The 23,272-nt window shown below is 41.0% G+C and overlaps 1 protein-coding gene across 7 annotated transcripts; it reads left to right on the top strand.

Annotated features, from left to right (window-relative positions):
* Positions 1–805: 805 nt before the first annotated feature.
* On the top strand, positions 806–22,622 carry HINFP (histone H4 transcription factor). Of its 7 annotated transcripts, none has more exons than XM_033919062.1 (10): positions 806–959; positions 2,487–2,662; positions 2,981–3,207; positions 9,305–9,401; positions 16,079–16,231; positions 19,430–19,507; positions 19,597–19,717; positions 20,111–20,249; positions 21,652–21,776; positions 21,968–22,622. In XM_033919062.1, exons 2-10 carry the CDS (start codon positions 2,497–2,499, stop codon positions 22,362–22,364), a joined length of 1,503 nt encoding a protein of 500 aa, XP_033774953.1. In that variant the 5' UTR covers positions 806–959; positions 2,487–2,496; the 3' UTR covers positions 22,365–22,622. The 7 variants fall into 7 exon arrangements, with proteins under 7 accessions (XP_033774953.1, XP_033774955.1, XP_033774952.1 ...); XM_033919064.1 differs by having other exon boundaries at positions 824–959; positions 2,492–2,662; XM_033919061.1 differs by lacking the exon at positions 806–959 and adding an exon at positions 978–1,007.
* The last annotated feature ends 650 nt before the right edge of the window (positions 22,623–23,272 follow it).

Raw genomic sequence — 23,272 nt, forward strand, 5'->3', positions numbered from 1 at the left:
GGCTATTGGGGTTGTACACAAGTGGGTATAGTGGATTTGGGGGGGCTCACCATAACCTATAAGGGATGTTTAACTGGCACCCTTTTTGTGAAGTTCACAGCAGTGCCTGACAAGCGAGAAGTACAAAAGCAATCACAGAAATCTAGGATGGGATGACTGCGCCGCCACACAGCACTGAGGACCCATGCAGAAGGGAAAACCCATAGAAGGCAGTAGAGCTCTCAGTAAAGTAAGTAGTAAGGTTAAAAAAAAAAAAATCCAGAGTGGATTCCTTCTGCATGGGGAGATAACCCGCTTAGCCAGAATGACACACCTATTGCACTGGAATATGCTTTTGTTACTTGCTAATTTGAACATTAAAATATGTCTTCCCCTCCTTTTTGAGATGCACAGCACCCTCACGTGTAGCACACCATAATAAAATTGATATACAACAGGCAGACTTGATCACCTGTTTTTTGCCATTTGCAGAATACAACCCTAGAAGAAACATGTTGGCGTCAGGATCAGTGGGTAAAGGAAAATATTTTAAGTACACGTTGCCGAATGAGCTGAGGTGTATGTTAAATATCAAACTCTTAATTTAAGCTCGTGCTTTCCTTTTTTTTTTTTTTTTTTTTGCCTGGAGCAGTAATTATCAAGCATTCTGCGGCTGCCACAGGAAACATAAAAGAAATGAAATACTCTCTAGCAATGCTAAGTCAGCTCCAAAACACTTCCCTGCATGTTTGGGTGGCTACATTAAGGAAAGCCAGGATAACCAACTGCTCTTTGCCTCAATTCCCTACAGCGCTGGCCTAGCATCACCCCAACCCCCGCCTCCTCCTATGACGCAATTTCCTTCTAGTCCTGACGTAACATCCTGTTTCCGGCGGAAGATAGGTTAGAGGGGTTGGTGCAAGTAATTCCGGGTGAAGTGCTACCGCCGTTGCTGGCGACCTTAAAAGACAGGTTTGGAGGTAGGACGGGGGTGGAGGGAAACCGGGGAATGAGGGCCGCAGCCAAATGTACGGGTCTTGGAATCGCCGCCATTGTTAGGAGACGTAACTGAGTTTATTGAAACAATGAGGAGGTTTGAGCAGTCAGAGCTTTGACTTAGGAAGAAGCTTTGCGGTTCACTTTCTAAAGTGTGAAATAAACATAGAGGGTTCCGTGTTAAAAAAAAAAAAAATTGTGATTGGTAGCAGGTGGTAATTACCTAAGTGGGGATGTGGGAGGGCGGCGTGGTTAATCGTAATTTTCATTTTTCTGTACTATATATATATATATATATATATATAAATATATATATATATATATATATATTTAAAAAAAAGCGTGGACTAAACGTCGCAGATCTCTAATTAAAAAACGAACGATGTAAATTGAAGAACTAAGGCCGGTACTGGACAGACTTGCACGGTCTGTGTCCCCTATGTGGTGATTTGGTGTAGGATTTCGGCTGGGGAGGGCATCAATGGGAACCGCACTAACTTGGATCATGAGGATGTTACTGCAAACAGGATGGTTGGATAGGTTGGAGCAGTGGTCTCAAACTCATACCCTTTGCAGGGCCACATTTTGGATTTGTAAGTACTTGGAGGGTCTCAGAAAAAAAATAGTTAATGTCTTATTAGACAAATGACAATTTTGCATGAGGTAAAACTTTATAGTTTATAAATCTTTCCTTTTGCATAAGTCTTAATAATAATATTGTAATTTATAGTTAAAGACACATATGATCAAGAAACGGTTTTATTTTACTTTTGTGATTATGATAAACATACCAAGGGCCTCAAAATAGTACCTGGCGGGTCACGAGTTTGAGACCACTGGACTGGAGTGACCTTGGATGGCAACTTCAACTTTTGGAACCTAGGACAATACCAGGTGGACTTACAATCTATGACCCAGAAATATCAAATTAGAAAGAAGTTAATTTAATCATGTATTTTTAATGGGCATAATTAATGAGCAGACTGGATGGACAGTCATTTACTAGATGAATACATTCTAGGAGCAGAGTAATAAGCTCAACAGCAGAGAAATTCAGTTACTATTTGTACAGTTACATGTCTTTTTAGCTTAACAATTTTGCCTCTCACTATCCAAATTTTTGCAGGGCAAAAATATTATATAGTCATGACCTTGTAAAAATTATTCTCTTACTTTTTCTAAGTACAGTGTGGTCACAGTAATAGCTGTAATTTTATAATGAATGAGCTGTTTGTCTAATGTTGTACAGGTATATGCACTTTTAATCGGCTGTAAACATTTAGGCTTGCTGAATATAAGAAAACTTTATATGAATATATTCATATAAAATTAAATGTCTCGCAGCTGACTATATATTGCCCTCAAAGTTTATAGTAGATGGTGGTTGAGGCATCTTTCTGTATTTACTCTCCATTTTATACAACTTCTAGCTTGAGGAGTAAGGAAGAGCTCTCTTGTTAAACAGATGGCTTTAAGAAGTCTTCATTTTTTTCTCTTATTGTTTCTTTTAGTACAGTTGTCATGGCACCTGGAAAAGTTAACAAGAGAGAGATTCTGGTTCTGCAGTGTGAGTGGGGATCCTGTGACTATGTGTCTTCTACTATGGAAGATTTTTGCAAACATGTCTCTTCTGAACACCTGCAGCAACATCTAGAAGGAGATGATGAGGAAGAACTGAATGCTCATGGTGAATAAAGACTAGCACATTAATCTTGCATATCTGGTGAAGGGAGAGTGTGTAATTATAATAACTTAAGAGGTGCCCTTCTTAAGAAATCTTAACTTGTAGAAGATTAGATTAGTAGAAACCCTGTTCTCATTGGTTTCCTAAAGAAGAATTGGTAGAGAAAATTTACTTGGATGATTGGCTTGTTAACAGTGGCTCCTCCTTGCTATTCCATATGACTTTTTTCTCTTTAAATCAGCAGCTTCTCTGGCTTCTTGTGCATATTGCAAATGCAATAATCATGTTGGCCGGTGTGTGCTTTGTCTGTTTCTGTTATAGAGGAGTTTTCTTGCTTGTGGCAGGAGTGCGGCTTCTGTTCCCCTGAAAGTTCAGCAGATTTGACTCGCCATGTGTATTTCCATTGTTACCACACCAAATTGAAACAGTGGGGACAACAGGCCCTGGAGAGCCAGCCTGATCTCGGATGCTGCCTCTTGGATTTTCAGAGCAGGAATATTATCCCTGAAATCCAGGAGAACTTTGTCTGTCTATGGGAGCACTGTGAGGTGAGTGTCCCATGAGTGGGATCCTCTAAGACCTAGTTCATCTGTACAGAGCTCCAGCTACCAAAGCGTAAAGGGCCCCGAGTATCTCAGAGTCTCCAAAATACTTCAAACCCTTCATACTTCCATATACTGCTTGTATGAAACTTTGCTTATTGAAACAGTTTAGGATCTTTGTTTTGATGGTCAAATCCTCCTTTTCAATAATGCTGAATTCTATTTTTATAGCATTTGTTGTAAGTGCCCAAAAATTTTGTCTTAGATTTTTCTTAGTAGTAGTATTTCTTTGGCACCCTGTCTTGAGATTTCTGGGGAGGTTGTAGGGGATACTTTGCTACTAGAATGAAGCTGTGTTAGTCACTGATTTACTCCTTGTAAATATATAGAAATCAAGGTGAAAATATTCTTTTTTTTTTTTTTATGGAGCAATCAGCTTTCTAGAAGAATAATTCTTTCTAGGTTCATGCATAGATTTTCCCCTTATTTCTGCATATTTGGGAGATAATATGAAAATCTGGGCTGTTTGAAAGTCGCAGTTTCAAAAGTGACTCTCCTCATAAAGACAGTTAATAAATCCCAATAAATAACCCCCCCACCCCCTTTATAAAACCCTAGTGTGGAGTTTAGCGCTGGCCGTGGTAGTAACGGCTCCTTTTCATTATCTTTCCTAGCAGTCCTATGGAAGGCTGTGGAGGAGCAGTGTTCCTGTTCACAGGTGATAGAAAAATCTATAGGGATGCAAAAAAAAAAAAAAAAGAGTAGAATAAGTCTGGAAGAATTGTCAAGGACTTGGCAACTGCAAGAAAATTTAAATTGTGAATCTGGGATGCAACAATGTATTAGTCATGTTAAATAAGCAAAAACTAAGGTCCTATTCCCCGAGACTATGGCATGCTCTTATTGGGAGATCTGAGGATGTTGGAGAACGCAGGCTTCTCGGCCCCTCAGCAGAAATTTCTTTACCTAGCCGTTCTCTTGGTGAAAACAAAATCTTACTGCAACATTGGGTATCCGATCAGGCGGCCTCCTTTCCTCATTGGCTCCATCGGGTTGCTCAGGTAGCCCGCTATGACCAAAGAACTCCCATGGGGGGGAGGATCGACCATCTCTGCTATGTTAGGCTTTGGAAAGCGGCCTTGTTGTTGTGTCCTGGTGCTCAGTTGGCACAGCTGGACAATCCATCTTGATTATACCTTTTTCTTTCCCCCCCTCCCTTTTCTCTTTTTTTCTTTCCGTTTCGGGGGCCTAAGGGGCAGTTCCATAGCGAGGGGTGAGTGCCTGAGAGTGTGTGGTGGTGTGTCTGAGGAGCGTATGTTGAGCTTTGGATGGTGTGTTTGTGGTCTGTGAATGTGAATTGCGACTGGGGTTTTTTTGGGGGTTTTTTTCTGATCTTCAAATGAACAAAATTTGCAGATTGCAACTGGAATGTATGAAGATATCCCGTTCCTTCATGTCTTTTCTGTATACTGACAGTTTGAATTTCCTACCTGGTTTTGTACCTGTTGTGGGCTTTGTGCCCTTGTAATGTTGAATTTCTGTACACTCTGTGTTGCAATTGCTAATAAAAAAAGTAAGCAAAAAAACCTGACAATTCCTAAACAGAAGAGAGTCTTAGAAGAAGTAATCTGTAATGGCATGGAGGTTGAGGGCCAGTAATAAAGAAACATATTTGATGTTGGTAGGAGAGGCCCCTTTGGTGTACTTGGTTAGCTGACATGTGTCTGCCTACTCTACTGTCGAGCATTTAGCACCTCAGTGACTTGGGGATTCTTATCTGTCCCTTGAGTGTATAATTCTGCCACTATTTTAGCAGCTATAACTTTGCTGGAAGTCTGTTTCCAGTGTCCTCTACCCTTTCTGTCCAAGTGCTTTCTCGCCTTCCCTCTGAGCCTCCTTCCATTCAGCTTCATGTGAGGCCCCCTGGTCTTTCAGCTTTCATATTTCCCCTTTCTATTTTGTTAGTGAATATATCTTCAGCTATTTTAGTTCCTCAGTGCATGGCCTACTCTGAGCCACACAATCTTGGAGACCTTCTTTGAATTTCCTCTACTTTGTCAGCATCCTTCTTATAGAAATGGCTACCTGAAGGGCACCAGAGAGATGATCTCTAATCTATTTTATATTAGGTAACTGGTAGCTCTTTATTTCTCAAAAGGTATTTGGTTCTCAAGATTTCTGCATCCTAAATGCAGGATTTTGCATTTTTATTTTTTTTTTTAGTTGGAGTGCTGCTTTTTTCCACCATGTATCCCCTCTGGCATTATTACTTGGTTGTGTATTTCCTTTTTTTTTTATTTTTAAATATTTATTAGAAACTTTTATAGAAAAATACAAGTTACATGCATAGGTAGAATCCAATCCTTGTGTTTTAACAGCACAAATAAAATAACAATGCCAGTCTCTGCCTAGAAAAAGCTCCAAGGAAGCATTAACAAACAGCATATAAAACAGAAACAAGAGAACTCCACCTGGCATAGCAGGGAAAAAACTCCTGAACAATATCGCAAAATAAACTCTCTAATCTCTTCTCCCCTCACCTACCCCACAAAACCATCAATAGACTCCCCCCCCCCCCCACTTCCCCTCCTTCCATACTTGTATACTCCTTTAGTTGAACCCTCTGGTTTCTGCAGAAGGTCCACCAAATATCCCCACTGCCCCTCCCACCCCCCACCTTCAGAAGTGTCAAAGACACTTAAATACTTTAACCCACATATGTTCTTGTTGTTCAAAAAATCCTAAATGTTTTAGCTGCCAAACAGTCCATCTGGGCCTGGTTGTGTATTTCCTATTTTCAATCAGTCACACTGTCTTTTCAAACTTTTCTATAATACATCTAATAAAAATGATTAGAAAATTGTGCCTCATGCTGATCCATGTGACACTTGACTAGTCATATTTCCTGTACCAGCATAACCCAACTGCTGTCACCCAGGAAACCGTACACCCCATTTATAATTTTCCTTCCAACTCTAAACTGCCTGGCTTGTATGTAGGACAGTGTAAAAGGCTTTGGTGAAATCCAGGTAGGCTATATGTCCTACACCATTCAGACTTTACTACTGTGGTTTCTTCATTAAAAGAATCAAAAGGGGCAAGATTCCTTTATGAAACCCTGTTGCTGGGTCTTATACTGCTAGCTTGAAGGTATTGTATTATGCTAGCTTTCAGTAGCATATTTTCACTTAAAAAAAAAAAAAACCCCACATACACACAATATTGCTAAGTTAATAGATCTATAGTTTTACATTTCTTGCTTTGAAACCGAAGGATGGTTGAATTGTTCCCCTAAAAGCAATCCTACATTTGTTCCTCTCTGGGTTCTTTAAATGTGATAAGTTTAACAGAGCCTAATGCAGACAGTTGGCACCTTCTTAGTTTTGTTAGGATTCTGGATTGCAGTCCATAGCTTTGTTTTTCAGTTGTGTCAGTACCCAAAGTCTTGTCTACTCAGTGGTATTTCCTTCACAGTCTTTATCACCTTTCTTTCTAGCTTTTGCACTGTTCTGCTTTCTTCTTATCCTTCATGTCACTAACTCTGCCCTGCCTGCTGGTTTTAATAATAATCATAATTTATTTTATTATATACCACCCAACCAGCAGTTCTGGGCGATTCACAACAGAAAAAACCAATCATTTCAGCAAAAAATACAATTTTATAATAACACTACTACATACATCAATCAAATATAACATATAGGGCTCCTTTTACAAAGGTGCACTAGAAAGTTTAGCGTGCGCTAGCCACTACTGCCTCCTTTTAAGCAGGCGGTAATTTTTCAGCTAGCTCGTACTATAGTACGCGCTAATCTTGTGCGTGCCCTAAAAACGCTAGCGCACCTTTGTAAAAGGAGCCCACAGTTCCTAACTATTATTATCAATTAAAACATAAGATAAAAATTTTAAAAAGATAAAACCTCATCATGAATATAAAATCAACATTCTTGGTTATCAAATAAGTGTGTTTTTAATGATTTCCTAAATGTAAAGTAAGAGTAGGTTGGGATAGTTTCCTGGAGGAAAAGTCCATAGTCTGTTTTTGAGACAGACATGGAGGAAACCACTGCTTGCCCCGGATCAGTAGCATGTATTATTGCTACTCTTTGGGGATTCTGCATGGAATGTTTCTACTCTTTAGGGGTTCCAGAATCTTGCTTGCTCTTTGAGATTCTGGAATGTTGCTACTATTTAGGTTTTTGCCAGGTACTAGTGACCTAGATTGGCCACCATGAAGATGGTCTACTGGGCTAGATGGACCATTGGTCTAACCTTGTAAGGTAATTTTTATGTTCTCTCTATTTTTTACTATTCCTAATTTTGTGTACTTATCTAAAGGAAATTTTGTACCCTTCATGATGCTTATTAATCTCTTGCCATGCCAGTTTGTTTGTTTGTTTCTCACCCGCTTTTATCCAGGGCGAGCTATATTAACATACAAAATAAAAGATTTACATATATCGTACAAAACGCTCCAGAGACACACTTTAACAAAATACATACTTGCATATCAAAATCAAATTACATATAACATACACGTAGCATCAACAACTGATATCTTTTAAGGCCAAAACTGGCCAAACCCACACATACATCAAAATATAAAATTCCATAAGTCATACAAGATGCCTCAATAACAGACATCAATAAACCAAATAAAACAAACCAGATCATCGAACACCTCCGTGATAACTCAAGTCATCATTCCTTCTCCCTCAACCAAACTCGGACCCTATATTTCATTTTACAGAACAAGATGTCTTTTCAGCAGTTTCTAAAATTGTCCCTTTGTCTCCCTCCTTCTCTTGTATGCATTTTTTTTTTGAGGGGTTGAGGGGTTTTTTTTGGTCTTTTTTTTTTTTCCTTTCTTCCTGTAAGTGCTCAAAATGCATACACCAAATACTTCAATACTGAGTCTGACTGGTTCTGTTGCTCCATGCTACAGTTGCACCTCATGCTGTGTGCTCCTCCTTGGGATGTGTACATTCTTACACCTTGGTGACTGCATGGGTGAGCAGCATGTGTGTTGATCGAAGGGGCCAATGAGTTTTGGCAACCATTCAATTCTATCTTAGATGTGAGAAGTTATATTCTTATGTTTAATTGTTTATTAATGGTTCAGTGCCTTGTGTTTTTCATTTAAGCAAACAGAAAAAAATGGAGCAAAGTCCCTAAGAATAAATCGCAGGTCCACAAAAAGTAGGGATAAACTTGGGACAGTCGACTAATATATTTTGAGTTCAAGTATTGATGTAACAACCTGGTCTCCATATTTATTTATTTATTTTTTTGTATTGTGGTATCTTCTTTTCCCTTCTGTTTGTGTGGTGTATGTTTTGTAGTAGGGAAAACCTGAAAGAACAGGAAGAAGGCAGTTGCAGGCAGATAATTTGTACCAACTGCTAGAAGATCAGACTACCTCCATTTGGGAAGGTGTGGATGGGAAGAAGGAATGAGGGGAGCTGACTGAGTATTTTGTTATGTTGAAACTTGGGATGGAGCAGGCTTACTGGTTAAAGTAAAGAGCTGAGAAATCCAGGGTTAAAATCCTGCTTCTCCCACAAACTTCTTGTGACCTCACGTAGGTTGGTTTATTTGCTGTCATCTCAGGTACCCAGTCATAAACTCCTAAAGACAAGAGACCTATTTTACTTGTGTACTTATCACACATATACTAACATTGCTTACATTCATTAGCACTATAAAAACATGGAACCATTTTCAAAGAGATTGCCATAAGGCTAAACCACCTTTTAAAAATGCCCTGAGCCCTCTGTGGACAGAAAAGAGGAGGTAGTTCTGGGACAGTGCTAGGATGGTCTGCAGGATTTTCACAGGGAAACTTCATCTTACTGAAAATTTCTCTCTGTATATTAGGATATGTTTGAGTATAATCATGGAATTTGAAAGTGGTTTGGATATCCTTTAGAGCTTGGCTCTGGGTGGACCCAGTAGATGTAGCTTTGGATATGATTAGTGGGTTCTGTGGGGTGAGGAATGCCTTGAAGGAAAGTCTGGGATGTAGGGAGTAAGATGGGATGAAATGCTTTGTTGCTCAGAGGTTGCATGGCTATAGTTTTTCATCATGTCTGTTTCTTACCAGAGTTCCTTTGATAACCCAGAGTGGTACTACAGACATGTAGAGATGCACGGCTTATGTTCTGGGTATAAGGCTTCTGTTATCTTCTGCTGCTGGAAGGGTGAGTCTTGAACTTCTCGCATTTTTATCATGTGTGTGTGAAGTGCATGTTCACAGGGGAATGCACCAGGCAGTAAAATGTTAAAATGTTTCTTTCTGGAAAGGATGATGTCTTCCGGCAGAGGCAAGAAAACCAGAAACCAAATTCAAAAAAGCCTTGAAATAAGGACACAGAATTTCTAGTGGCAAGGAAGTGATAGGAAAACCAGACACCAGGAGGGCTTTATGTCGAGAGGTGTACCAGTAAGAAAACTAGGCAGACTAGATGGGCCTTAAATCCTTATATAGTGGACACAGTAGATGATGTGATGTAATTTATTTCTTATATACCGATGATGGCACAGACAGACCAATTGACCTAACAAACATCCTCCACAATAGGTGCCACTGACTTCATGAAACTTGCCAAAAAGGAGCTTGAAAGGGGAGGGGTGAGTTCAAAGAGAGAGACTCTTTGAGTCCATCATGGTATGGCTGCTTGCATGTTCTCATTTTAGCACTGTTTATATAAGTGCATCCCTGAAGCAGTGGCTGAAAGCAGCCTTACAGTTCTGTAGTGGCATTAAAAGAAAACCTCTGGCTTTCTGATGTACGTGCACTTATGTCTTCTTTACCCTAAATCTATTCATTTGTAAACTGTCAGAAGTTTTGAATTCTTGATACAGGGCCTGCAGTGATGGAAGCAAATAGAGGATACCACTAGAAGTCTCTAGTGACAAATCTGTTTGCAGGCAGCTCAGGTGTGACTTTTGGCTCATTGATCTGGAACAACTGCAGTGTTCATGTCTTGCTCAGATATCCACACTTCTCTGATCAGTATTTTTTTGATTCAGCTGATTACTAATGGAAAATACGTCTTAAATTTGGTGATATCATCTACTATTCCACATTGTCACCTCCGCTTACTTTAGACCTATCCTCTAAACATACTTAAATTAATTAAAAAAATAATGTTAAGAGCTCGGATCCATAACCAAAATGCTTAGTGATAAAACACAGCACCAGTTGTCAATAAGACCATCACAGCCTTCACTGTCTTGACTGCCCTGATCTCACCTGGAGAGACATTTTCTTAAATAGATATTAATCACACTTTAACTTATCTGTATCTTCTTGGCGATCAATCCATCTGCTTCAATAACCTTATGATTAAAAAAAAAAACTGTGCTAGTGACCTCTGTATTATCCCTGTCTGGTCAACCCCCCGATTTGAGTTTTGCTGATATTATTTCTTCAGGGAGGGACACTATAACAAAATGAACACAGGTCAACACACTCGCATTCACACACATACAGTTACTTATATAAAACCAAAATTATTCATTACTACTAACCGAGGGCACACCAAAACCAGGCAAACGGAACTCCACCCATACTACTTCCTTTCTCACTTTTAGGAGTCCTTTTATCAAGCCACGCTAGCGGGGTTAGCGCATCGGACATTTCATCACGCGCTAACCCCCCGCAGCCGGCTAAACAACTAATGCCTCAATGCAGGTGTTGGCGGCTAGCGCGGCAGGTGGTTTAACGCGCGTTAAACCCCTACCACAGCTTGATAAAAGGACCCTTTAAACCTCATTTCCGGTCTTTGATCATCAGGAGGAGGAGATTTCATAATCTCTATGGGGGAAGGGAAAGAGCACAAAACTAATATCACTATACCCTTCATAATTGGAACCATTTTATTTCCCCATTCAGTCCTACAGAGAAATTTCACCGGACTCGTTGGAAAGTCTCCGGTAAGACTGTATATTTTAAATCCTCCACTAAATGACCTGTTTCTAACCAGTGAGCCACCAGGGGGGCCTGCACTCTTCCACACCGTATATTGCTTAAATGCTCAGCAATGTGGATTTTCACAGCCCGCTTAGTATGGCCAATGTAATATTTTTTGCATATAAGTTTTATATACAGTTACTTTAATACATTTTTATTTTTTATCATGCTCTTTGCAGAGACTCAAAAATAAATTTATAGCTTAAAAAAAAAAATCCAAGGCAAAATAATTAAAATGAAGAAAGGTTTCCTTGCTCCGTTACCGAATACTGCAATCCTTTTTCTTACCTTTCTTCTTGTAGCCTCAAACGTATATATACTTCTAAGCAATTCTGGTTGCTATAAAGCAAGGAATGCCAGCATTTCTAAATTTCACGGAGTACTGCTATTTTTGTTTGGCCATTCTAGAGCTAGTCACATTTTCTACAACGAATAGGAGTCTGTTCTGGAATCGGTAAATTAGACTGGCCACTGTAACTTATTTTACCTATAAAAATTATAGCATTCTTTATTAGTGCATAAACTCAAACAATGCTGACTCTCCACAAAATAAAAGATAACTTCTACAAGTTCCTGAATAAAATCATCTCTCTTGTAGCTAATGTACACAAGCTGTTCATCCTAACAGAGCTGGAAAAACTCCCAAGAGTTAGTACACCTGAGTATCTAAAATGTGAGCATCAGAATTCAGAAAAATAAAATAAATATTGGTGGGGGGGTAACAATAGAACTATAAAGTACTAAATGAAAGCAAAACAAAAGAAGTAAAATTAAGCAAAACACCACCATAAAGAATGAGAACAAATAAAAGGTAAGATACAATTTTTTTATTTTTTTTTTAATCTAAGGTGGTGTGTGGTGTTTTTTTTTTTTTTTTAAAAGAGTAAAGGATCCTTACCTATGTTATATACAGGTACTTTAATAAATTTCCATTTCTACATTCTAGGAGATCCCACAAATAAGGCAGCGTGATGTAGGTAACAATTCCAGTGGCACAGTGTTAGAATCCTTATCTCAGCTTGAACTTGCCATCACTAATCTCGCCAAAAAGCATATTTGGATGCAACTGTGTTCTAAATTGGCATTATTGGGTCAATATATGTCATGTGAGAAACCTTCCTTAAGCTAGCTGACCACTGTGACAAAGCCGGTTGTGAAGATTAACTCCTCTTCAGGTGCCCAAATACACTATTAAACCCATTCCTTAAGGTACACTCAGCCAGTCAGGTTTTCAGGATATCCACACGTGAAACAAATTTGCATACAAAGATGATAGTGCATGTAGATCTCGCTCATGCATATTCATTTTGAATATCTTGAAAACCTGACTGGATTGAGAAACATTCACCTAGAAAAGGAAGCATAAAGCCAGTTGATGGATTTGTAAGTGTCACAAAATTATTCAAAGTGATCAACGCAGAAGCTGTTTCTGCAGAATACAGATGAATACACTGGCCACAATAGATGCCACTGACTCTTAAAACCTTCCAGAAAGGGAGCTTGGAGGGTGTGGAGATCAGAGGGGAAGACTCCTTTCCGAGTCCATCATGGTGGTGCTTGCATTTTAGGGTTGACTTTTTAATAAGTACTCCTCCTGAAGCAGTGCTTGAAAGCAGCTGTCATTCTTATGGACAGGAAGATAGTTCTGAATAGCAGAAGAAATTGAATGTAGACAAATGTAAGGTGATAACTTTGTGTGTGGGGGGAAATTGTAGCTGGATTCCAAATTACAGGTAGATAGGGAACAACTATTTATCTTTTCAAATACCTTCCTGGATTATCCCCCTAATCTCAGTACTAACTAGCAGCAGATGCAAAATAAATGCTAGAATTTGTTGTTGGGTTGTTTTTTTCCAGTTGAGCATGAATTGAGGAATTTTTTTTGCCAGAGAAGTTTGAAAAAGGTTTTGGATAAATGTAAAGAGGGCAGGTCTATTAACCATAATTTATCCAGATGGGACATGGAGACTAGAGAATGACAAATTTAATTCAATTTTTTGAAAGTCATGTTTGACAAATTTAATTCAATTTTTTGACAAGGTGAACAAGCAAATCGACAGTGGAGACCCGGTGGACATAATTTACTTGGACTTCCAGAAGGCGTTTGACAAGGTCCCGCACGCAAGGCTTATGAGTAAATTACTAAGTCATGGAATAGGAGGAGAAGTGCACAGATGGATCGGCAAATGGCTAGAAAACAGAGGGTGATCATAAATGGGAAATGTTCGGATTGGGAGAAGGTGACTAGTGGCGTGCCCCAGGGCTCGGTTCTTGGGCCCATCTTGTTCAATATTTTTATAAATGACCTTGAGGAGGGAACGACATGCAATATAATCAAGTTTGCAGATGATACAAAGCTATGTCGGGGGGTTGGCTCTCCAAGGGACTGCGAGGATCTTCAGAAGGATCTGAATCAGCTGGAAAAATGGGCGATAAAGTGGCAAATGAATTTCAATATAGACAAATGCAAGGTGATGCATCTGGGAACGAGGAACAAAGAACATGAATATAGATTATTGGGAGTGACATTAACCGAATGCGAACAAGAAAGGGACTTGGGGGTCCTGATAGACAGAACCCTAAAACCATCGGCTCAATGCGCGGCGGCAGCAAAGAAAGCAAACAGGATGTTGGGCATGATTAAAAAAGGGATCACGAGTAGGACGGAGGACGTCATAATGCCACTTTACAGAGCAATGGTCAGACCACACTTAGAATACTGTGTCCAGTAATGGTCTCCATACCTCAAGAAAGATATAACTCTGCTGGAGAGGGTGCAGAGGTGAGCCACGAAACTAGTCAAAGGTATGGAGAATTTGAGCTACCAGGAACGCCTCAGAAAACTGGGACTGTTCACCCTCGAAAAGAGAAGATTGAGAGGGGATTTGATAGAGACTTTTAAAATATTAAAAGGATTTGACATAATAGACCAGGAAGAAACATTACTAACATTTTCTGATGTGACACGGACAAGAGGTCATAGCCTGAAACTGTGTGGCAGCAGGTTCAGGACAAATGTCAGGAAGTTCTTTTTCACACAGCGAGTGGTGAGCGCTTGGAATGCTCTCCCAGAGGAGCTTGTGGAGGAGACTAGTGTTCAGGGTTTCAAGCGCAAGTTGGATGCACACCTTCTTGCAAATCATATCCAGGGATAGGGAAACCCGGGTCTCCGACAAGGAGCACCTAACTGGGCCTCCGCGTGTGCGGATCGCCGGACAAGATGGACCTAGGTCTGATCCGGTGAAGGCGTTTCTTATGTCCTTATGACACGGGGACAAAATTTTCCCCTTCCCCACAGGAACTCATTTTCCTGTCCCAGTGAGTTATTTTCCTGTCCCTGCCCCATTCCTGCAAGTTCTGTCCTCTTCTGCACAAGCCTCAAACACTTTAAAATAAAATCGTAAGTGTTCGAGGTTTCTGCAGTTAAAGCTGAACTTACAGGAATGGGACAGGGATAGTGACAAAACTTGCAGGGATGGGGGAAAAGTTTGTCCCTGTGTCATTCTCTAATGGAGACATCCAGGTCCCCTGCTTGGGCATTCAGAAGAAATGAAACTGAAGGCAAAGGGTGACAGGTGGGACATACAGGAATACTCACACATGCTCAAGAACTCCCCTATCCTCTGGGAACTGCCAGGAATGACATTGAATACTTACCCTTTTTTTTTTTTTTTTTTTTTAATCCATTCAAAATGTTGGGTTTGATGGCCCATTAAACTGACCTATCATGGCACTTCATCAGATAAAATGTCCTTAAAAGAGCTCATGTCTGAATATGTTTGTCTAGTATGCCATCAGCCTCTTTGCCATTTTTACTGTTAGACATATAAAACTGAAGATGAGCAAAAAGAACATAAAATGACACTTTAGCTGCAGTTGCTTCAAAATGCGGCTGTGCGTTTGATTTTTAGAGTAAAAAAAATATGACTGGGTTACTACTGAATCAATTACCTTGGTTGCAGATTGAGAAGAGAGTAAATTTTTAAATTTGGTTATGTAGGAATGGTATAAACAGTCATGGAGGCTGGCTGTTCTATCAGTTCATTTGGTGGTTTGAAATCTTTGAACAAATCTTGAGTTTATAGGAACAAAGCTTTGGAATGATCTTCCAACTGCACTTAGAAAAGTTTCTTCTTATTATTTAGAAAATTGTTAAAACCTTTTTATTTTTACTGATTTGTTAAATCAATAATTTGGTTCATAGACAACGGCGCGAAAGACAAAAGCGCGCGCCGCTCTAAATTACAGTTTTTAGGGGCTCCGACGGGGGGTTTTGTTGGGGAACCCCCCCCCAGTTTACTTAATAGACATCGCACCAGCGTTATGGAGGGTTTGGGGGGTTGTAACCCTCCACATTTTACTGTAAACTGAACTTTTTCCCCAAAAAACAGGGAAAAAGTGAAGTTTTCAGTAAAATGTGGGGGGTTACAACCCCCCCACCCCCCACAACGCAGCGCGATGTCTATTAAGTAAAGTGGGGGGGTTCCCCCCCCCACACCCCCCGTCGGAGCCCTAAAAACAGTAATTTAGAGTGGCACGGCGGCGCACGCTGCGCTCAATTGGGCGCGCCTTTGTCCCGGCGCGCTTTTGACCCGACATCAATAATTTTGTATAGACACAATATATTTTTTAATTGTTATTATCCACCTAGAATCTATTGCGAGAATAGTATAGGAATATAAATAAGAATAGAATAGGCTGTTTGACACCTGAGAGAGATGTACAGCAGAAGTGATAGAAATCAAAATAGTGATAGAATTTAAGCATGAATGAGAGACAAAATAAGAGAGGACGAAGCACAGTAATCAAGTAAGATCTGTGACAATTCACTGTAGGTAAATTCAAGCAGAGACAGGGTGGTGGTCTCCTTGGTCCTTTAGTGTCTGTCTCTCTCTCTTCCAGACTGTGACTGTTCATTCAAGGGCCGGTGTAAGTTGCGAGAGCACCTGCGTAGCCACACTCAGGAGAAGGTTGTGTCCTGTCCCATCTGTGGAGGCATGTTTGCCAACAACACTAAATTTTTTGACCATATACGCAGACAGACTGCATTAGACCGTAAGTGTGGTGGATTTCTTTTTTCCCTTTGTATACAAACCTGTCTCTTTCCCCTCCCCTCCCCCCATCTATTTTGGTCACTAGGTTGCTCTCTCAAGTTCCAGAAGGTTTACTGGCCTTGCTATTTGTACATTTGTGACTCAAGTAATACATTTAGGCCTGTTTTCATGAAAACAGGAGAAAACTGTAGTGAATCAAGCCCTGAGTGGTAACGGGATGAAATTAGGACAGTTTCAGATTCTGGTGGTGATTGATATTCTCTCTGGCCTGATCACAGGATATCACCACATTTAGTTTTGCTGATACTTCCTCTTTCTCCTGAGAATTAAACAGTTTTCCTGCTTGATTCCTTTGTGGGAAGCCTTTTTCGTTTCTCCATTGGCTTTTTGTAGTGTACATCGGTTTGTCTTTGTATTTTGGACTCTAAGGAAGGAAATACAATTCTCACTGCCTACTCGGTCTTGGCCTTTTTGGGGGGTTTCTTTCAGTATTTGTAAATTTCTGTTTCTAATTTGTGCTTTTAGTTTGTTTGGCAAGGAATGGTCTGTGTTCTGTATGTGTGATGACTAGAGTGTATGAATTTGTAAATAGTCCAGCTTGGCTTTTTTGGTTTGTTTGTTTATTTTGGTGTAGTTGCGTGGTGGTAAAATTTTTTTTTTTCCTATCTCATGCTACTTTCATATACATATGTCCTGGGCCCCACACACAATTTTTTTTTCTTCCCGTTTCATGCCCACATTGGGCTATAAGCATTCTATTTGCTCATTCTCTCATTTCTTTTACTGGTCTGTGGATTCTGCTCTGTTAGTACAAGTTCCTGGTGCTATAGCACTTTGAGTATTGAATGTTCATCTCGAAAAGGTTCGGCAAAGGGTGACAAAAAAGATAGGGGTAAATGGTCATGTACAGTCGACTCCACCTAAGTGCACGTCGGATAAGCGCATGCTCCGGTTATCTGCACCTGACCACCACGGTCCTGTGTTTTTTGTTTTTTTACATTAAAGTCAATGGACATAAACTCCGAATATTTGCACTTCTGATAAGCACACAATCTGCTTATGCGCAGCACTGATGTCATAGGTCCCACCTTTATTCTTTCATGTTATGTTGACTCCAGTTAAATGCAATCATGGGTCCTTTGTATTTATTGCACTGCATTTACTATCCCCCCACCCCCATCCCCAGAACATCACGAGCTGTCCTAGGCAGTAAATAGATGGGAGACCTACGCCAGCAAGCCGAGCACTCACCAGCATATACCTCTCAGCACTGCTTGCTGTTGCTGCCATCACCCTAGGTAGCTGCCGATACTGGCAAAAACAACCACCAGTCAAAAAAAGTGGTACTCCTTTTAAGCGCACACTCCGATTAAGCGCACGTGGCGATCTGGTCCAGAGACCTTGCACTTAAGTGGAGTGGACTGCATTTCATATACCACCTTTCTATGGTACAAGCAAAGTGGTTTACATTTATTTTTATGTAAATACTTTTTCTGTTTCATAATGGGACTTACAATCCTACGGTTTTGTACTTTGGGCAATGGAGGGTTAGGTGACTTGCCCAGGGTCACAACGAGCCACAGTGGGAATTGAACCCACTTTCCTATTGCACTAATCAATAGGCTACTCCACTCCTAAATAAGGGCATGGAATGCCCCTCTCCCTATGTGAAGAAAGTGTGGCGCAGCAGTTAAAGCTACAGCTGCAGCCTTGGCACCCTGAGGTTGTGGGTTCAAACACACGCTGCTCCTTGTGACCCTGGACAAGTCACGTAATTCCGTCCAGGTATATATATATATATATATTTTTTTTTATTTATAATTATCTTTATTAAATTTTCACAACAAATCACAAGAATAATCTTGTTCCATGTAACACAGGAAGGAAACCATTTTACCATTCAAACCAAAAATCAAATACAGAAATATTATTTATCCCTTTCTTAGACCACAATAATAGGGGGCATGGAAAGATGGCGGCAGTGTGAGAACCGTCCAGGTATATTAGATAGATTGTGAGCCCGCCAGGATAGATGGGGGGGGGAAAGTGCTTCAGTACCTGAATAAATTCATGTAAACCATTCTGAGCTCCTCGGGGAGAACAGTATAGAAAACAGAATAAATAAGGCTAAAAAGGTTAGGACCCTTTTGCTTGGAGAAAAGACAGCTGAATGGACTGGAATGGTTAAATACAGAATGTCTTTTAACCTTTTTAAACACTAACTGATTGAACACAAATTGTAGAAATCTTTCCATGCAGCACATGATTTAGCTGTGGAATTTGTTGGTGGAGGATGTGGTCAAGGTGACTTAACATAGTAGGGCTCAGACAGATTTCTGAAGGCATGTCCCTTAAAATTATTACCAAAACAGCAAAAAGGATATGTAACCCTAAAGGACTAGAATAGCCAATAATGTCCAATTCAAAAATGAATAAGAATTAGCTAAGCGGTCCTTTACCCCTGAAGGGAGTATGTGAAAAACTAACAACTGGTCACCTAAATAATTAGAAGTCATCAAAATGAATAATAATACAACTCATTATTGCCAGATAGACATGGGAGAAACATTGCTATATCCAAAATCCAGACTACTTAGGGATTGGGTCAGTCCAGATTCTCAGGCAGTACTTTTAAAATTCAAATTTAAGGAATAAAGTAGAGATGAACAAGCCAATTTAGTTGATTTATTCACTAGCAAATATAGTCTCTGTCTCCAAAAGAATCTGGATTCTCAGGCAATCTGGATTATAATTTTAAAGGGTCTGCTCGACATAAAAGTTCTTCAACTTTGGGATCCATACCTTTGCTTGTTGCCACATAAAGCCAGAAATTTGATTTTAAATGACTTGATTTGTTTTGGGGTGGTGGGGTTTTTAAAAAAATTTTTTAAAGTACTGACAGGTTGTTTCCAATTAGAGGCTGCTGGTAATGGTGAGGGGGTTATATTGCGGGACATGTCTTTCTACATAGTTCTAACAGGTTGATGTACAGGAAGTGGAGTCATAAGATAATAGGCTTCCTTCGCTTTGTTAATGCTCTTGTTGGATTTTATTTGTGTGGTCTCTAGTGTAAGATGTTCCTTTAATAAAACAGATTGAAATATAAAGGGTCTGAATTTTAGGTAGTCCAGATTTTTAGACTTAGACTTGTACTGGTCTGCCTCAGTGTGACTTTTCATACACTCTTTGTTTGTCACAGAGCAGAGGTTCCAGTGTTCTCATTGTTCCAAAAGATTTGCTACTGAGAGACTGCTCCGAGACCATATGAGAAATCATGGTGAGTGATGATGGATCTCTTTCCACAGGGGATGCTCTTTTCTGCTTTGCTGTTTTGTGGCATCTCCTTTTCATCTTTTTATTGAACAGTGAATCACTACAAGTGTCCCCTGTGTGATATGACTTGTCCACTGCCATCTTCCCTACGCAACCACATACGTTTTCGGCACAGTGATGAGCGGCCCTTTAAGTGCGAGTACTGTGACTATAGGTAAGGAGAGATCTAGAGCAGGACATGGAGGTTTCAGGAGGAGGAGAGGGGGCAGGCCCCCTGGGGTACTGGATTCAGAACTGTGGGAAAGGGCTTCAGGTGTACATGACTCAAAATGTTTGGTGCAGAGGAGAGTTCTGAAAGGTGCAGCAGTTAGAACATAAGGATGCGATTCAGGGATGCAGAAACGAGAGGAGGAGAATCTCCAGAAGGGCTGCAGGAGTTACAACAAGGAGTTGAACTTCAGAACTGAGGATGGTGAGGCACTTGAGAACTGTGACTGAAACCTTTGACTGATGGTTGGAGAACTAGGTCAGGCATAGAGCCTACAGTATTGTAACATTCTCTTGTGTTTAATGCTCACCTTTTTTTCTTCTTCTATTGACTTTTTAGTTGTAAGAATTTAATAGACTTGAGGAAACATTTAGATACTCACAGTAAAGAAGCAACATATCGCTGTGAGATGGAAAACTGCCACTTCCAGGCCCGTTCCCTCTGCTCCATCAAATGTCACTACAGGAAGGTGCATGAGGTACATGGAGATAAAGCAGTGCTGGAGATTGTGGGAGGGGCTGGCTCTTGAGAGGGACGGTACAATCAAGACTGAGGATAAGAAGGGTAAAGTCCCTGAAATTTGACCAGTCTGTATCCTGTTAATACAAAAAGCAAACTCACTTGTAGCTTACCCTGCATTTCACAGATAAGGAATTTTAATGCTTTATTCAGGCTATCTTGGCTTTAGTTATTTTATGTTTTCTGGGAGGATACTTCATGAATCCACACAAGTCTGTCTTTGAAGAAGTATTTCCTGGTTTTAGTCAGGGTCTCCTTCTCTTGGAGCTTTATTTCAAGCCCCCTTGTTCTACCATATATACTCTAACATAAACTGAGATTTGTGGGCCAAAACAATGAACTAAAAATGGGGTCTCTGTTTATATTCAGGTCAGTGCTGACCTGCCTCACTCCCAAACCTGTTTGCAGGCCTCTGCCGGCCCTGCAATGAGACCTGGTGGTCCAGCAGTGTCCGGAACAGGAGAGGTCCCAGCCGATTCTAATTAGTTTTATCTCCCTCATACCTTAAGTATCCCTGGTGGTCCAGCGGTGAATCGCAGCAGGAGTGACCTTCCTTTACTCCTGCCTGTGCAGAACCACTAGTTAGTTGGCTGCCACGAGTTCTCATGGGACCATGAGAACTCATGGCAGCCAACTAGCTAGTGGTTCTGCATGGGCAGGAGCAAAGGAAGGTCGCTTCTGCTGCAATTCACCGCTGGATCACCAGGGATGCTTAAGGTATGTGGGAGGCGGGAGGGAGATAAAAATAATTAGAATCAGGTAGGACAGGAGACGGGATGGATCCTTCCTGTCCTGGCCACCACTAGACCATCAGGTCTCAAGGCAGGCCCAATGGAGGCCTGCAAGGCAGAGGGAGGGGGGGAAGGGTACAGAACCTGGCAGGAAGGGGGACTGGGTGCAGAGACTGGCAGGACAGAGGAGGGCGTGAGTGAGGGGCTGGATGCAGGGTCTGGCAGAGCAGGGAGGGATGGATCCTTCCTGTCCTGGCCACCACTAGACCATCAGGTCTCACGGCAGGTCCAGTGGAGGCCTGCAAGGCAGAGGGAGGGGGGGAAGGGTACAGAACCTGGCAGGAAGGAAGGGGGACTGGGTGCAGAGACTGGCAGGACAGAGGAGGGCGTGAGTGAGGGGCTGGATGCAGGGTCTGGCAGAGCAGCGAGGGAGAGGGAACAGGCACTCCACTTGAATATTAACACCCCCAGTCTTGGAAAAAAAGGTTACCTCAGTTTATATTCAAGTAGATACGGTATATCTTTATTTTTGAAAAAGAAGTATCCCGTGTTTTGACAGATAGCCTAAGAGATGAGCTTGGTGGATTAATGGATTAATATTTTATGGGTGATTTATTTTGAATTTGACAGGGGGACTTTCAGGCCCGGTACAAGTGCCACGTCTGTGAGAAATGTTTCACTCGTGGAAATAATCTGACTGTACATCTGCGCAAGAAACACCAATTCAGGTGGCCATCAGGACATCCCCGATTCAGGTACAATCTCTCCTCCTCTCTCTGACTTTCAGATCCTTCCTGCCTAAGATCTGTGTTTGTTCTTCCCATCTGATCTCCACACCCCAACAATTCGAGCAGCATTCAATCTTTCATGAAAGTCCCTTTTTTCTCTCTGCTTAGAGCTGCACTCTCTACCTCCAGCCTACTGTCACTTATTTTTTTATGTGTAGGTATAAAGAGCATGAAGATGGTTATATGCGGCTACAGTTGGTGCGCTATGAAAGCGTGGAACTCTCCGAGCAGCTGCAGAAGGAGCGGGAGAGGCAGGAAGGGCTACGGAACTCAGAGAACGAGTGTCTTGGGCTGGTAGAGGGCGAAGGGAGCCTTCAGGGAATCATCCTTGACCCCCACTCCGAGGACGAGGCTGAGTCCAGCCCCATTATCCATGTGGTGAACCGCAAAAATGAGAATGGTGATAATGAGACTGTATATTATGTTCATGCCAATGCTACCATAGCACAAGAAGAAACAGCTGATGGCGGTGGTGATGAAACACTGCAGGGCCAGGAAAATGCAATGGAGCGATTGCAAAGAACAGCAGAGGAGCTGGGCATTGAGGTAGTATAAGAAGGACCTGGACATTCTTTTTTCAGAACGAGAAGGGACAGCAATTTGCAGATGTTTGTGGAGCTGGGTGCAAAGAAGGAAAAAATTAGTGACCAGTGAAGGTATGAACATTTTGTCGTGGACCAGCTAGCTGTCATCTGCAGAATTTGGTTACTACGATTTAGTTAGGTCTTCCTCTCATTGCAGCATGGAAAGAATGATGGGAATTTTGTGCATAGTAATGTAGGATTAGAAATGAATAAAGATGTTTCTATTGCGTTATGTAGTCCTTTTTCCAATACCGGATTAACTTAAGTGCCCATAGAGGAGGGAAGAAGAGCATGCTGATTCCTCCTTACCTCTCTTCTTCTCCTCCTACCGCTTGCCTGGATGCTCCCCTAAGACCCTCTTCAGCTTGGAAAAGAGATGGCTGAGGGGAGATATGATTGAAGTCTATAAAACTGAATGGAGTAGAATGGGTACAAGTGGATCGTTGTTTGTGTTTTGTTTTTTTGTTGTTGTTTTTTTCACTCTGTCAAAATTACAAAGACTAGGGGACACTTGATGAAGTTACAGGGAAATACTTTTAAAACCAATAGGAGGAAATATTTTTTTAGGCAGAGAATAGTTAAGCTCTGAAACGCATTGCCAGAGATTGTGATAAGGGCAGATAGTGTAGCTGGTTTTAAGAAGGGTTTGGACAATTTCCTGGAGGAAAAGTCCATAGTCTGTTATTGAGACAGGCATGAGAGAAGCCACTGCTTGCTCTGTGCTGAACCTTATTTTCAACTTTCTACTATTGCCGGGACCAATGCTCCCTATAAGGAGTTGCTGGGTGCATGCAAATTTTTCTCATTCAAGTGACAAGTTTTTTAAAAAAAATTTTGTATGTGAACAGTATTTTTGTGTGTGACCAGATAAATCTGCAA

The sequence above is a fragment of the Geotrypetes seraphini genome, chromosome 13, assembly GCF_902459505.1.
Source record: "Geotrypetes seraphini chromosome 13, aGeoSer1.1, whole genome shotgun sequence".
NCBI classification, from domain to species: domain Eukaryota; kingdom Metazoa; phylum Chordata; class Amphibia; order Gymnophiona; family Dermophiidae; genus Geotrypetes; species Geotrypetes seraphini.

Excerpts from the sequence above, each read along its gene's own strand:
- HINFP (XM_033919058.1), top strand. The coding sequence starts at position 1,481 with ATGAGGATGTTACTGCAAACAGGATGGTTGGATAGGTTGGAGCAGTGG. Across the intron at positions 1,569-2,491 it reads CAGGGCCACATTTTGGATTT|TTGTCATGGCACCTGGAAAA; the intron begins GTAAGTACTTGG and ends CTTTTAGTACAG. Across the intron at positions 19,718-20,110 it reads TGCGAGTACTGTGACTATAG|TTGTAAGAATTTAATAGACT; the intron begins GTAAGGAGAGAT and ends TTGACTTTTTAG.